This window comes from Platichthys flesus, chromosome 9 (assembly GCF_949316205.1).
Source record: "Platichthys flesus chromosome 9, fPlaFle2.1, whole genome shotgun sequence".
NCBI lineage: Eukaryota > Metazoa > Chordata > Actinopteri > Pleuronectiformes > Pleuronectidae > Platichthys > Platichthys flesus.
Genome location: NC_084953.1, coordinates 257,389 through 273,065, shown reverse-complemented (window position 1 = coordinate 273,065; position 15,677 = coordinate 257,389). Strand labels below are relative to the sequence as shown.

Genomic DNA, 15,677 nt, shown 5'->3' with positions numbered 1-15,677 from the left:
GTGTGTGTTTGTGTGTCATCACACTGAACAACACAGTGACGACAGAGCTAATCACGTATCCCCTCACTTCTGACTCTGCCTCAGTACCCAGAGGACGGTCTGACGTGTCCCTCCACCCGGTCCGAGTCCTCCAGCACGTTGGTCAGTGGCAGGATGCTGCTGCTGAGCGCCTCCTGCTGGCTGCTGTCGGGAGCTGTGAGGAGCTGAGAGAGGAGCGACCACATGAGGACGACGCCTCCAAGATTCAGGAGGAGAAAGAACTGGTGAGTTAGAACTGAATGTCTCACATTTATCCACACAGCTGATCATTATGGAATTGTTTAAGGGACAGTTCTGATATATATGATATGATTTATATATATATATATTCATACTATAAAATAAAGGTTTTCATAGCAACACTGAGTATGGCCAACTGATTTGTTGGTCGGACTCGATTTCTCAGCTCCCGACTCATTGAGGAACATCTGTAGATGTTTTGAGGAGCAGGGGAAGATAGAGACTCAGAACTTTGATTTGACTTAAATCTTTTAAATCCATTTCGCCCACAGGTTGAAGCTCTACAGGAAGTTCTGGAGAAGTTGAAGAGCAAACAGCTACCGGAGAAGAAGCTCGGCTGGCCTCCTTCAGTGAGAACCTTTTGTTTCTTATATGATGACGTTAAGGAAATGAAAGGTTCAGTTCACTCAAATTCAAACGTCGTCAGAAATGACAATTTATTCAACAGGAACAAACTAAAATACACATTTTTATGTTTTCCGTCTTCCCTCTGAATAAAGGCAGGTTTTTAAAAACTCCACTCGTCTTCATGTTTATGTTCTTTTACTGTGAAAGTGTTCTGGTGCTGCAGCGACGACACACACACACACACACACACACACACATTTCTTCATGTTTAACAGTTTCCTGCTGAGTATTGGAGATAAACTCTATTTGTTAATAACTTGTGAGTGTTTTTAGCTGATCTCAGTTCAGCTTCACTCTTCAGCTGCAGCTGGTTGTGTCTGTGACTCTCAGTCAGTTGTTCTCACAGGAGATGGAACCCACTCAGCAGCTATGGGGTTCCGTTTGTAAAGCAGCTCACGTTGAAAATAACAGCAACATTTTGTCACATTTAGCTTCAAACCATGTTTAAAAAACTGGTGTGAATTTTTGAGAGTCACTTTTTAGCACATTTACAACAATATTTGTCAACTTATTATTTTAGGATATTTTAAATATTTAGATCCAAATGTTAAATGTTACACTTTAATGTTAAATGTTAAATGTTAAATCTAAATGCTAAATCTAAATCTAAATCTAAATCTAAATGTTAAATTTAAATCTAAATCTAAATGTGAAATCTAAATGTTTAATCTAAATCTAAATCTAAATGTTAAATCTAAATCTAAATCTAAATGTTAAATCTAAATCTAAATCTAAATGTTAAATTTAAATTTAAATCTAAATGTTAAATTTAAATCTAAATATTAAATCTAAATGTTAAATCTAAATGTTAAATCTAAATGTTAAATCTAAATGTTAAATCTAAATGTTAAATCTAAATGTTAAATCTAAATGTTAAATCTAAAAGACTGGGTGAAACTAAATATTTAAGTAATATGCAAATTCAAATGAAATTCAGATAAAATGTTGCTGTTATTTTCAGTGTGAGTTGCTTTACAAACGGCACCCCATAGCAGAGTAACACAGAAACGACGCTCGGGGAGAGAAGAGGAAACTTTCTCTTGTTCACACTAGACATCAGAATCACTTTCATCCAGCTGCTGCTTTCAGGTAGAAAAGTTTAAATAAAGTTGATTTATATCAGGTTCGTGAAATGTAGCAAAGAAAACACTCGACATAACAAACTCATCAGGTTTATTCATATGAATGACATCAATCCCACAAACAAAAGTATATTCCCAACCAGCATCAGATAAAGTAAAAAGCCGAGTCATTCTTCAGCTGCAGTGACGAAGCTTCAAGCTGCGAGTTTTCATTTGTTAAACATCATAAAAAGCACAGAAACAAAGTCGAATCTGAATTCCTCTCACACTCACTGCTGAGATATGAATCAGCGACTTGGTAAAACCAGGTTTACTCTTTAAAAATCCTCCATCAGGTTTTAGATTCACTTCATCACAGACGTCATCACAGCAACGACAGGTTTGATTCAGTTTCCTCTGAAGCCGATCAATAATGATTGAGTGTTGATCGATTCGCCACCTCTGCTCTCAGGAGACAGAGGACTGGTCAGTGGGCGGAGCTTCATACGGTTTGATAGGAGGTGACTGGTCAGTGGGCGGAGCTTCCCTCCACAGGAGCCGAGGATGGACACGATATGTTACTGAACGTTGTGATGAACTTGGTGATTGACAGTAAGGATCTGAAGTCGTTTAAAAACTGATGCAGGACTGAACAGACTAAAGCATCAGGAAGCCAGCAGGAAGTAGAAACCAGCAGCAGGAAGTAGAAACCAGCAGCAGGAAGTGGAAACCAGCAGGAGGATGTGGAAACCAGCAGCAGGGAGTAGAAACCAGCAGCAGGAAGTGGAAACCAGCAGCAGGATGTGGAAACCAGCAGCAGGATGTAGAAACCAGCAGCAGGATGTTGAAACCAGCAGCAGGAAGTAGAACCCAGCAGCAGGAAGTGGAAACCAGCAGCAGGAAGTGGAAACCATCAGCGGTACGTTGAAACCAGCAGCAGGATGTGGTAACCAGCAGCAAGAAGTGGTAACCAGCAGCAAGAAGTGGTAACCAGCAGCAGGATGTGGTAACCAGCAGCAGGAAGTGGTAACCAGCAGCAGGAAGTGGTAACCAGCAGCAGGAAGTGGTAACCAGCAGCAGGATGTGGTAACCAGCAGCAGGAAGTGGTAACCAGCAGCAGGAAGTGGTAACCAGCAGCAGGAAGTAGAAACCGAGATCTCTGTGAAACGTTAATAATTCATAAACGCGAACGTCGCAGCTTTTCCACTTGAAGTAAAGTTTGTGTCCAGTCAGCGTGATGTCATCGTTTCCATAGCATCTGTTAGTTGTGTAGGAAGTTTGTACAGCAGTCATTAGGTTGGTCCAGGCTCCGCCCCCTTTTGTCCTGGACCACAGTACTCTCAGACTCAGAAAACACACAGCTCCTGAAAACACACAAACACACAAACACCCCCCCCCACACACACACACACACAGTTCAACGTGGTCTCATGAAATGGTTCGTAAGATATCGTACTAAAGTTATGTCTCTCTGGGATTCATGTGGTTTTCATCTGGATGTGATTCAGATTCATGTGTGAGGGATCATCAGACTCTGAGACACTCACAGGTTCTCAGCTGCAGAGCGAAGAAGAAGAGCAGCGCCGGGGCGCCAGCGAGGGGGGGGGCAGCCGACTTCAAAGAGGTCCGCTGCGCCGGCGTCGTCTGCTGAGGAGGCTGAGAGTCACCAGCTTTACACTTGTGACTGGAGAGAGAGAGAGAGAGAGAGAGAGAGAGAGAGAGAGAGAGAGAGAGAGAGAGAGACAGAGAGAGAGAGAGACAGAGAGAGAGACAGAGAGAGAGACAGAGAGAGACAGAGAGAGAGAGAGAGAGAGAGAGAGAGAGAGAGAGAGAGACAGAGAGAGAGAGAGACAGAGAGAGAGACAGAGAGAGAGACAGAGAGAGAGACAGAGCGCTGTGAGTGACTGTCCAATCACAGGGCTGCAGATTTGAACTGCTGATTCTGGCCCCCCCCATTAACCCTGACTCTGTTCCATGATCAAACAGCGGGTGGCGCTGTTGCCTCACTCACAGCTGTCTCTGCAGATACTGCTGCTTGGACTCGCAGGCTCTGGTCTGGATCTGAGCTGCCTCCATCTGACTCTGAGCGGCGTCCTTCAGACTGAAGCAGGACTCGGTCTGATGAGAAGTCTGAGTCAGGTTCTGCTGCAGGGCGTCGATGAGATCTGAAAAACACACACAGGCCTCAACATCTGGACCCAGCTGCAGGTCAGAGATACTGAACATCTGGACCCAGCTGCAGGATAGAGATACTGAACATCTGGACCCAGCTGCAGGTCAGAGATACTGAACATCTGGACCCAGCTGCAGGATAGAGATACTGAACATCTGGACCCAGCTGCAGGATAGAGCCACTGAACATCTGGACCCAGCTGCAGGTCAGAGATACTGAACATCTGGACCCAGCTGCAGGATAGAGATACTGAACATCTGGACCCAGCTGCAGGATAGAGATACTGAACATCTGGACCCAGCTGCAGGATAGAGGGCACCCTGGGGCACCACGTGCTGCTCTACAGAACCCTGGGCACCACGCCCTGCTCTACAGAACCCAGTGGCACCACGTGCTGCTCTACAGAACCCAGTGGCACCACGCCCTGCTCTACAGAACCCAGTGGCACCACGTGCTGCTCTACAGAACCCAGTGGCACCACGCCCTGCTCTACAGAACCCAGTGGCACCACGTGCTGCTCTACAGAACCCTGGGCACCACGCCCTGCTCTACAGAACCCAGTGGCACCACGTCCTGCTCTACAGAACCCAGTGGCACCACGTGCTGCTCTACAGAACCCTGGGCACCACGCCCTGCTCTACAGAACCCAGTGGCACCACGTGCTGCTCTACAGAACCCTGGGCACCACGCCCTGCTCTACAGAACCCAGTGGCACCACATGCTGCTCTACAGAGCCCAGTGGCACCACGTGCTGCTCTACAGAACCCAGTGGCACCACGTCCTGCTCTAAAGAACCCTGGGCACCACGCCCTGCTCTACAGAACCCAGTGGCACCACGTGCTGCTCTACAGAGCCCAGTGGCACCACACCCTGTCCTACAGAACCCAGTGGCACCACGTGCTGCTCTACAGAACCCAGTGGCACCACGTCCTGCTCTACAGAACCCTGGGCACCACGCCCTGCTCTACAGAACCCAGTGGCACCACGCCCTGCTCTACAGAACCCAGTGGCACCACGTGCTGCTCTACAGAACCCAGTGGCACCACGCCCTGCTCTCCAGAACCCAGTGGCACCACGTGCTGCTCTACAGAACCCAGTGGCACCACGTCCTGCTCTACAGAACCCTGGGCACCACGCCCTGCTCTACAGAACCCTGGGCACCACGTGCTGCTCTACAGAACCCAGTGGCACCACGTGCTGCTCTACAGAACCCAGTGGCACCACGCCCTGCTCTCCAGAACCCAGTGGCACCACGTGCTGCTCTACAGAACCCAGTGGCACCACGCCCTGCTCTCCAGAACCCAGTGGCACCACGTGCTGCTCTACAGAACCCAGTGGCACCACGTCCTGCTCTACAGAACCCTGGGCACCACGCCCTGCTCTACAGAACCCTGGGCACCACGCCCTGCTCTACAGAACCCAGTGGCACCACGTGCTGCTCTACAGACTGTGAACAGGCTGCAGCTGCTTTGACTTATAAGGAGACTCAATGTTATCTGTGAGATATGTGAGGAATGGACTCCGCTGCCAGCATCAACCTTTTACCCTCCTCAGCTGCTTCATGAGCTGATTCTGGATCAGAATCAACCAATAACGAAACATTCTGCATCTGAAGCAGAACTACGTACTGTCGACTTATTAGAACCAGTGAAGAGCTGAGAGCCTCTGAGAACGATTTTACTTCCACAAACACAAACTGATCAGTGTCTCTGATGCTTCACGCCTCAAATCAAACAGATTTTTAAATGTTTCTGTGTTTTAGTGACAACTGAAATATTTTATTTGTTCTATTTTGTGTTTCTATCATCAGAAAATAACCTCAGGTTTCAAACAGTGCCTCAGTTTAAAAAGGTCTTAAACTTCTCTGCTGAATGTTTCCTCTGTTTCAAAGTGTTTCTGTTTGCAGTCAGACGAGTTCACACTGAACGTTCATATCTGCTCCAACCAGGATCCAATCGTTTCCCCCCCACTGTTCACAGCAGGAAGTCACCTTCATTAAAGGGCCGGCCCACTTCCCATCGGGCCCCTGTTCGAGCTCCGGCTGCTGCTGGACGATTTCATCAAAACGGAAAATATCTTTTTGTCTTTAACGAAGAGCCTGAGTTCAACAAACACTGCAGCAATAAAAACACACAACAGCTCATTACTTCCCTGAAAGACTCCGATGGGAAAAAATGATTTGATTTTTAATAAGAAAGTGAATTCATCAGATTTTCTCTGTGATCAAAGATCATTTAAAATCCCCCAGAGTTCTGTGATCCTACAGGACAGTTCAGCTCGTGTGAACTCTGAGCTGTTAGCGTTAGCGTAGCTCAGTGACATCATCACAGGGAACTCTCTGGACTGACTTACACATTATTAACTTTCAAACTTTCATTTGTAAGAAATCAACTTTATTTTCAACTTTTTTCTTCCATTTCTTTCTTCCTGATTCTCCTTCAGTCTCTCCACCTTCTTCCTTCTGTTTTTATTTCATACCTCCTCTCCTTTGTTTGTGAATGGACTTGCCCATTCCTCTTCTCTTTTCATCAACCTTCACTATCCTTCTTTCATAATCCCTCCTTTTATTTTCATCTTTTTCTGTCACTTCTCTTTTCTTCCTGTATCTTTCTTCATTTCATTCCATCATATTTTCTTTGAGGAAAGTTTAGTAATAGTTTTCATTGTTTGTTTATTAACCCTCTTTCTTTTCTTCCTTTTTTCTGTAACTGTGTATTCCTTCTTTTATCTTTGTTGTTTCCGTTATTCTTTAACTCTTTTATAATTTTTGTTTTTCTTATTTCTGTCCCTCATATGTTTTTCATTTGTTATTTTCTTCCTCTTCCTTTTGACTTGGTTTTTATTTAAACTTAAATCGAATTTGTGGTTTTGATTTTTGACATGAGACTCTTTTCTCTTTGAACATAACAACTCTGCTGTTTGTTCATTTTTTGAATCCGTCCAATCGGGTGTGTTTATTTACTATGAGTCACAGTGGTCATGGTAACGGTAGGAGGGGATGGGGGGTGCAGCGGTTAAGAATGCGGCTGTGGAGAAAGTCTCCTTTCATGGCAGCGATGGAGGTTTTCCTCTCGTTACCTTCCTTCAGGCCGAGCTGGGTGGTGAGGTTGCTCTCGGTCAGCAGCAGCCGCTCCACCTCGTCCTGACGGAGGCTGAGGTTCCACTGCAGGACGCCCTGCAACACAAATCAAACGCACACAAGCACAAAGTCGTCACCATCATCTGCTTTAGGCTGACAGAAAAAATCAATCACTGTAAGTTAATATCAATTATGGAACGTGTCTCATTGCATCATCGTGACGTCACATGACATCAGGAGGCCAGCCACATTGGGCTGACACGCCCCCTAACAAGAGCAGAGGCCGATCTGACCAATCACAGCAGACTGGGCCTTAAAGAGATAGGAGCTAAAACCAAGTGGTCACCTGCTCAGGGGGTGTTGCCCCTTCCTTCTGACCACACCTTATTATTACTACAACTGTATCCAGTATTTGTACCTGAGTAATGGTAACTAGAAGAGTACCCTGCTCTACATGACCCTCAGATGAGCCGTGCCAGGCCGTGCCAGGCCGTGCCAGGCCGTGCCAGGCCGTGCCAGGCCGTGCCAGGACTCCTGACACGGCTGTCAGAGCTGATTGAAAACAGGAACACTCCAGATCGACTTCTAGAAACATTCCTTCGGTTGGATCATCAGCTCTTAAAGGAACATCCCAACAAATATCTGACGTACGGTACACTGTGTACTTGTACTGTTATAATAGTAATACTGACAACACATCATGAAAACCTGCTGCAATATCCTGAAGAAACTCTGGAAATGTGTCTGGGACCATGAGAAGTTGATGAAGAACTAAAAAAGTGGACTGAACTGAACATGAAATCATCTTTGACCTGAAAGCAGCAGCTGGATGAAAGGTCACTGTGATGTTGAGTGTGAACAGGAGAACGTTTCCTCTTCTCTCCCTGAGCGTCTGTTCTCTGTGACTCTGCTGAGTGGGTTCATCTCCTAGAGAACAACTGACTGAGAGTCACAGACACAACCAGCTGCAGCTGAAGAGTGAAGCTGAACTGAGATCAGCTCAAAACACTCTGAAGTTATTAACAAACAGAGTTTATCTCCAATATTCACCTGGAAACTGAACTCTGAACAGTTTAGTGGATTTGTTTCAGTTTCTATCTTCAAGGTTCAATAACACGATCAACAACTTCTTCAATGTTTTAAAGTTCTGGAACAGACAGTAGTTTGTAGATGCTCTCATCAGTCGGCTCAGACTCTCAAATCCACAGAGAAAAGTGTTGAACTTTAAACTTCCTGTTGTTTACAGGTTTGAACAGGTGTGAACACGATGGATGACAAGAGGAGTGTCCCCATCCAATTAGATCACAGCTGGACCTGAGCGACGACTCGCATGATGTGTGTGTGTGTGTGTGTGTGTGTGTGTGTGTGTGTGTGTGTGTGTGTGTGTGGAGGATCTGCGTCGGGTTCAGGTTGCAGCAGCGTGTCACACGTCAGATCCAAATATCACACGAGCTTCAGAAGATTCACAGCTGAGGTGTCACCACGGAGACGTCCGTCGTAGCTTCTACAACAACACGTTTTTAAAACGTCTTCCCAGCATGCAGCGGTGTAACGTGCGACGTCAGGTGACCTGCAGGTGGAGTCTCCCACAATGCACTGGGCTGCTTTTCTTCATCTCCCCCTGTAGTCGAGACCCGTCGTCTTCCTGTCGGTCACTGGTGGGGGTGGTGGTGGTGGTGGTGGTGTTGGTGGTGGGGGGGAGGGGGGGGGGGGACTCTTCAGTGTTTGTTATCAACAGCTGGTCACTCAGGAAAACTCTTTTCAGATATGAACTCTGTGTATCCTGACATGTTGTGTAGTCAGTGTTTGTGAAGCAGCAGCAGGTTGTCGGGTCCGACTCGTTCAAACAGGAACTCGGGGAACATCCAGGTGAGGGGCGGAGCCTGTAGAGCAGCAGGAGGCGGAGCCTGTAGAGCAGCAGGGGCGGAGCCTGTAGAGCAGGACATGATGTGTAAACTCTGCTGTGGAAGGATCAGTGTTGTTGTTTCCAGCTCGTCCACACCGGCGTCGGCCCTCATCACCAGAAGATCTGGAACCTCCTCGTGTCTCCAAGAGGACGTCTTCGTCTTCAGCGTGTCCAGCTCCTCTTCTTCTGTGAGAAATCCTCCTTCATCACAACATCATCCAGCGTGAGCGTCCTTGCAGACAGACAGACTGCAGAGGTGTGTCTCTGATATGTAACACAACGTTTTTGTGGAGATTTGAGATCCAACACTTGAGACGATCGGATCGAGTCCCTCTGCTGTGATTCGTCGACAGCTTCCGCACACAGGAAGTGTCGGCCTCTCTCTTCACTGGGATTGTTCAGGGGGCGTGTCAGACCAGCCGACAAGGGCTCCTGGTGTCGTCATGTGACATCACAACTTTGTGCTTTTTAACTTTGCAGAACCTTTATAAATTTAACATGTTTCCTTTAACCACCTGATTCTTTTTAAGACCTCTCATTCGATGAGCTGCTCTCACGCAGGGGATTCTGGGTAATTAACGGTCGTCTGTGAGCTGCAAAAAGAAACGTCTCCAACATTCACACACTTTCTGCTTCTATAAATAAAAGTAGCGTTCGAGATCGTCCACAATCCACAGGCATGATGTGAGAGTTTCCCTCCTGAGGAGGAGGAGGAAACGCCAGAGGAGGAAAAAATAAGGAGGGAGGGAAGGAAAGAGGGGTGGGGCCGGGGGGAGGGAGAGCAAACACTCACTTTTTCCAACTCTGAGAATATGAAGCTGGAAACTGAACTGTGCAGAGAGGAGAACGAGGGAGGAGAACCAGGGAGGAGGTGAAGCCAGGTCACACGAGAACAGAAAGTGAACTGATCCAGATTCAGATCATCAGTGTGACGAGGAAACGAGCGGTCGGTCACGTGACTCATTTTCCTGAGGTTGTGTTAAACTGGCGGTTTTGGTGAGGAGGGCGGGGCTACTTAGGTTTCTATTCTCAGTAATGTCACACTGTAAAAAAACGAGGAGGTAGAAGTTCACACATCCGTTACTCCTGTTGTAGTACAGATACTTGTGTTTAAGTACAAGTACTTTTAACCTCTTTACTGCTGCATCAGTGAAACCTTTCCCTCTGAAGTAATTTCTATCGACTGTATCTGAGACTTCTATTTAGTTTAAAGATGATTTTCTTTCTTCCAGCTTGTTTCTCTTCATCACAGAGAGACGCTCCTCTTCATCACAGAGAGACGCTCCTCTTCATCACAGAGAGACGCTCCTCTTCATCACAGAGAGACGCTCCTCTTCATCACAGAGAGACGCTCCTCTTCATCACAGAGAGACGCTCCTCCTCGTCACAGAGAGACGCTCCTCTTCATCACAGAGAGACGCTCCTCTTCATCACAGAGAGACGCTCCTCTTCATCACAGAGAGACGCTCCTCCTCATCACAGCGAGACGCTCCTCTTCATCACAGAGAGACGCTCCTCCTCATCACAGAGAGACGCTCCTCTTCATCACAGAGAGAAGCTCCTCTTCATCACAGAGAGACGCTCCTCCTCATCACAGAGAGACGCTCCTCCTCATCACAGAGAGACGCTCCTCTTCATCACAGAGAGACGCTCCTCTTCATCACAGAGAGACGCTCCTCCTCATCACAGAGAGACGCTCCTCTTCATCACAGAGAGACGCTCCTCCTCATCACAGAGAGACGCTCCTCTTCATCACAGAGAGAAGCTCCTCTTCATCACAGAGAGACGCTCCTCTTCATCACAGAGAGACGCTCCTCCTCATCACAGAGAGACGCTCCTCTTCATCACAGAGAGACGCTCCTCTTCGATCTGTCTGAACGAGTCACATCAGAGAGTCGTCCTCTCTGTGTCTGTCTTCATGTTGGGACGGTGACGCTCGATGATGCAAATTGAAAAATGAAACCGATGTTTCTTCTCAAGTAGAACAAAAGTATCGAGGAACAGAAAGTTCAGATAAAGTGTAAAAATAAAAGACAAAGAAAAGAAAAACGAAACCAACACGTCTACACAGCCGTTACCATGGCAACAGTCCTGACACCGACACAGGGAAACAAACCGTTGATTCACTTTAGATCTATTCAAAAGAAAAACTTACTGTAAAAATAAAAGTGGATCTGACTCAGTATGTTTTTACAGTGTGACTCACGTTCTCCTGCAGACACGCCTCCAGCGAGGCGTTGGTGGCGTTCAGGCGTCCCAGCAGCAGCAGGTGGTCGGCCGTGAGGCGAGCCTGCCGCTCCCTCTCCTCCTCCACCTTCTCCTCCAGCGCCACCCGGTCCTGCCCCCACACCACCTTGGCGCCCTCCAGCTTCTCCCTGGTGTCCTGCAGCTCGAGCCGACACTGAGCCGAGCTCTTCAGGTCCGGAGACGTCGCCCACACCACGATGACGACCAGGGACACGATGGACCACAGCGCCAGCAGGGCGATGGCCACATTCTTGGCCTTCTGGGAGGACTTGGAGGGGGCCGCCATGAGGGGGAGAGCTGAGAGGGAGGAGGACGATGAAGACCGTGAAGATGATGAAGATGATGAAGACGATGAAGACGCTAAAGACACTGAAGACGAGCTGCTGCTCTCAAACTCTCAGGATGGAGTGAGCTGGACTTTCCCTTCAGTTGAGTTCAGGAGGGAGAGGCTCCTCCAGCCACACCCCCTGCCCCACCCCCTGCTCCACCTCCCAAAACCTCCCCTGTCTCCTCCTCCTCCTCCCCTTCCTCCTCCCCCCCTCCTCCTCATGTTAGTGTTGAGAAGACGAGAGAGAAACTCTAACATGGTGTGTGTGTTCTGAAGACACTTCAAAGCATTTGTGAGGACATTCTGTGTGGTCCTCACTTCTTCAGAGGACTGTTTGGGTTAGAGTTCAGGTTTAAGTTAAATTAAAGTTTAGGTTTAAGTTAAATTAGAGTTCAGGTTTAAGTTAAATTAGAGTTTAGGTTCAAGTTAAATTAGAGTTCAGGTTTAAGTTAAATTAAAGTTTTGGTTTAAGTTAAATTAGAGTTTAGGTTCAAGTTAAATTAGAGTTCAGGTTTAAGTTTAATTAAAGTTTAGGTTTAAGTTAGAGTTCAGGTTTAAGTTAAATTAGAGTTCAGGTTTAAGTTTAATTAGAGTTTAGGTTCAAGTTAAATTAGAGTTCAGGTTTAAGTTAAATTAAAGTTTAGGTTTAAGTTAAATTAGAGTTCAGGTTTAAGTTAAATTAGAGTTCAGGTTTAAGTTAAATTAGAGTTCAGGTTTAAGTTAGAGTTCAGGTTTAAGTCAAATTAGAGTTCAGGTTTAAGTTTAATTAGAGTTAAAGTTAAGGTTAAGGTAAGGGGGTAAGAAGGTGTGTGTGGGTGTATCTCTTCAGCTGAAAGGAAGTGATGACCTCATTTCCTCCAGACACAGGAAGTGCTGTGAAGTCAGATGAGTTCACAGACGGCCATTAAGCATTAGCTTCAGGCTCTAACATCAGATCAGAATCAGTGCTGACAGGAGGCAGCGCCACCATGAGGCTGGAACACATCATCACATCCTCCACACGGACCTCAGAGCAGTGGTTCAGCTGCATCACAGCGCCCCCTGCTGACAGGTTACTGCAGCTCAGTATCACCTAAAATAAAACACTTCATTATAGATTCATTATAGATTGATGATGATGATGAAGATGATGATGATGATGATGATGAAGATGATGAAGATGATGATGATGAAGATGAAGATGAAGATGATGATGATGATGATGATGATGATGATGATGATGAAGATGATGATGATGAAGTTGATGTTGATGATGATGAAGATGAATATGAAGATGAAGATGAAGATGATGACGATGAAGTTGATGTTGATGATGATGATGAAGATGAAGATGAAGATGAAGATGAAGATGATGAAGTTGACAGGCAAGCTCCTTCAAATTAAAACGTCCTGTCATCAGTCTGTGCTGAGACAAACAAACTGAAGTGAACTTGATATTATTGATTATTGATTATTAATCTGCACTGATCGATTCAGCGGATGTTGAGTTTACAGGAAACTATCAACAGAAACAGGAATTTATGAATTTATTAGTAAATTGAATATAACATCTGTTGATTGCGGCAGAACGTTACTTGTTCTATTTTATGACACATGACACACGGAGCTTCTCTTTCCAGCTTCTCCTTCCTCTTCTCCATCCCTATCCCCCTTCCCCGGAATCCCTTTGCTTCATCACCCGCAGATCCAGGGCCTCTGTGGCTGCACCATGGATTGCAGTTTGTGGATCGTGCACCGGGGGTTGCGGTGTTGGATCCAGTGTGGCGGATTCTGAGTCATGTGGGCTGATCGTGGTGCTGGTGGCGGACCCTGTGTCACGTTGGCATTGGGTACAGGAGATGGACCAGGACCGCGGTGGTGCTAGAGACTTTGATTATTGATGATGTTCTCCTACACGTGGCATCTATTGCACTTCTGTTCCGTCCTGGGAGACGGGTCCTCACATGTGTCTCTGAGGTTTCTATGTATTTGTACCTGTTAAAAGGTTTTTAGTAGTTTGTCCTGACTCTTGCTGAGGGTGAAGGACAGAGGATGTCTCACCATGTTGAAGCTCTATGAGACGGATTGTAATTTGTGAATATGGGCTATACAAATAAAATTCGATTGATTTATTGATTGATTGATCGATTGATTGATTGACTCTTTAAACAACATTTTATTTCACGTTTACATTTTCGTTTTCTACAAACTGTATTAATACTGTTCATCAGTATAAACACGTGTGAACAGCCTCAGTGGAAAGTGTCTGGTTCCAGCAGTTGAATCAGTTTCCTGTTTTTCTGTTTTTCTCAGACTCAGTCAATCCACAGGAGGATCCGTTTCTGTCCCACATGAAAAACTGACTGATGCTGAAGAGACAAACTCACTGAGCAGGTAAAGGCTTTTATTTATTCAAAGTAAAAACAACTGATGATCAAACCTTTAATATATAAATTCTTCTAAATACAGTAAATATAATCAAGACTTTAAACGAAATACAATATATCGTCTTTTAAAGAATATTACGTGATTCAAACTGATCTTAACCATCATTGTGAAGATTTCTATTTAGGATTAAATCACAATCAGTTTAATTCAAGGTACAAATACACATCAAAACAAATATAATACAAATTATATTGAGGTTAAAGAATAAGATGATTTCCTAAGAAGATATTATTTAGATAGAAAACCTGAATTTAAAAGAGATAAAGTCATCCATACAAGTGACTATTTATAATAAAAATAAAAAGATTGTAAACTTGGTGGTTTTAATTAATCTTTGACAGAATAATAATGCCAAGACCTCATGATGATGGATTAATCAACACTAGAGGGCGCCATTCTAAAACCATCTCAGATCTGGTAGATTATAGATTTGTTAAAACTTTATAACAATTTTTTTTATTCTAAATTAAATGTCTGAATTTAATTGTATTCAACAACAAATTCAGTTTTTTATGAATAAGATATTTATGTGCTTTTAACATAACTGTGATGACGTCATCATCATCATCACTTGAGTAAACGTTTAATTTTCATTTTGATCAGGATGAACTCGTCGCTGACCTTCATCTTCATCATCATCATCCTGAGGTGAGACACAACAAAGTTTGTGTTTGTGTAGTTCTCTGTGTGTGTGTGTGTGTTTGTGTGTTTGTGAAGTTGTCTCTGTGTGTGTCTGTTAGTGTGTGGTTCTGTGTGCGTGTGGTTCTGTCTGTGTGTTGATCTGTGTGGGTGCATTTGTGGTTCTCTATGTATGTGTTTGTGGTTCTGTGTGTGTGGTTCTGTGTATGTGTGTGTGTGTGTGTTGATCTGTATGGGTGTATGTGTGGTTGCCGGAGAGGCGGTGGTCTAGTGGCAGAAACTTGGACTATGGGCAGAGAAGGTCTCTGGTTCGACTCCACGGAGAGACAACAAAAGACGAACCTGGATTGATCTGTCCAAAAATCCAAGAGTCTCCCTACCCTGTCTAGTGCCCCTGAGCAAGGCACCTTACTCCCCCAACATCTGCTCCCCGGGCGCCGTACATGGTCGCTCACTGCTCAGTGTGTCCTGAACCAGATGGGTTAAAAGCAGAGGATAAATTTACCTACCTGCATGTGTCTGGGACAAATAAATGCATCTTATTCTTAATCTTGTCTATGTATGTGTGTGTGTGTGTGTGTTGATCTGTGTGGGTGTATGTGTGGTTGTCTATGTATGTGTGTGTGGTTGTGTGTATGATGCTCTGTCTGTGTTCTTCAGTGGAGGAACTCAGCTGTCGTTTCTCTACAATGAACAATCATGTGACTGTGAGGAAGATCATCATCATCATCATCATCATCACATCACTGCAGGTTTGATTCCTTTTCTAAATCTTTGTCTGAAGATATTTGAAATGTTTGTGAGGACGGAGCTGAAACACTTGAACGAATGAATGGATTGAAAATCACTTTCTATGTATAGATATACGAATCTTGTTGCTCTAGATGATGACATCATCTACAGCCAGAGTCTGTTGATCAAGGGGTGGAGCTGTGGTGTTGAGGTCCCGCCCATACTCATCCTCGACCAATCCAGAGTCAGTCTCGGCTGTCGTTCATGACAGAAACATCTTTACAAACATTTGCTTAGTCTACTTAGATTTTTTTGTTCGGTTCATGTCCCATCTGCTAACATGGAGGTTTATACCTATACTGCCGCCGGCCACCAGGGGACGATAGAGATGATTTAGC

The 15,677-nt window shown here is 45.3% G+C and overlaps 1 protein-coding gene across 1 annotated transcript; it reads right to left on the bottom strand.

The window, feature by feature from the left end:
* Nucleotides 1–1,843: 1,843 nt before the first annotated feature.
* Nucleotides 1,844–11,576, bottom strand: si:ch211-1a19.3 (uncharacterized). The gene is made up of 5 exons (XM_062395353.1): nucleotides 11,113–11,576; nucleotides 7,000–7,096; nucleotides 3,760–3,913; nucleotides 3,296–3,432; nucleotides 1,844–3,112 (listed from the first exon to the last, which is right to left on the bottom strand). Coding segments are annotated over exons 1-5 (717 nt in total). The 5' UTR covers nucleotides 11,440–11,576; the 3' UTR covers nucleotides 1,844–3,110.
* Between the last annotated feature and the right edge of the window lie 4,101 nt (nucleotides 11,577–15,677).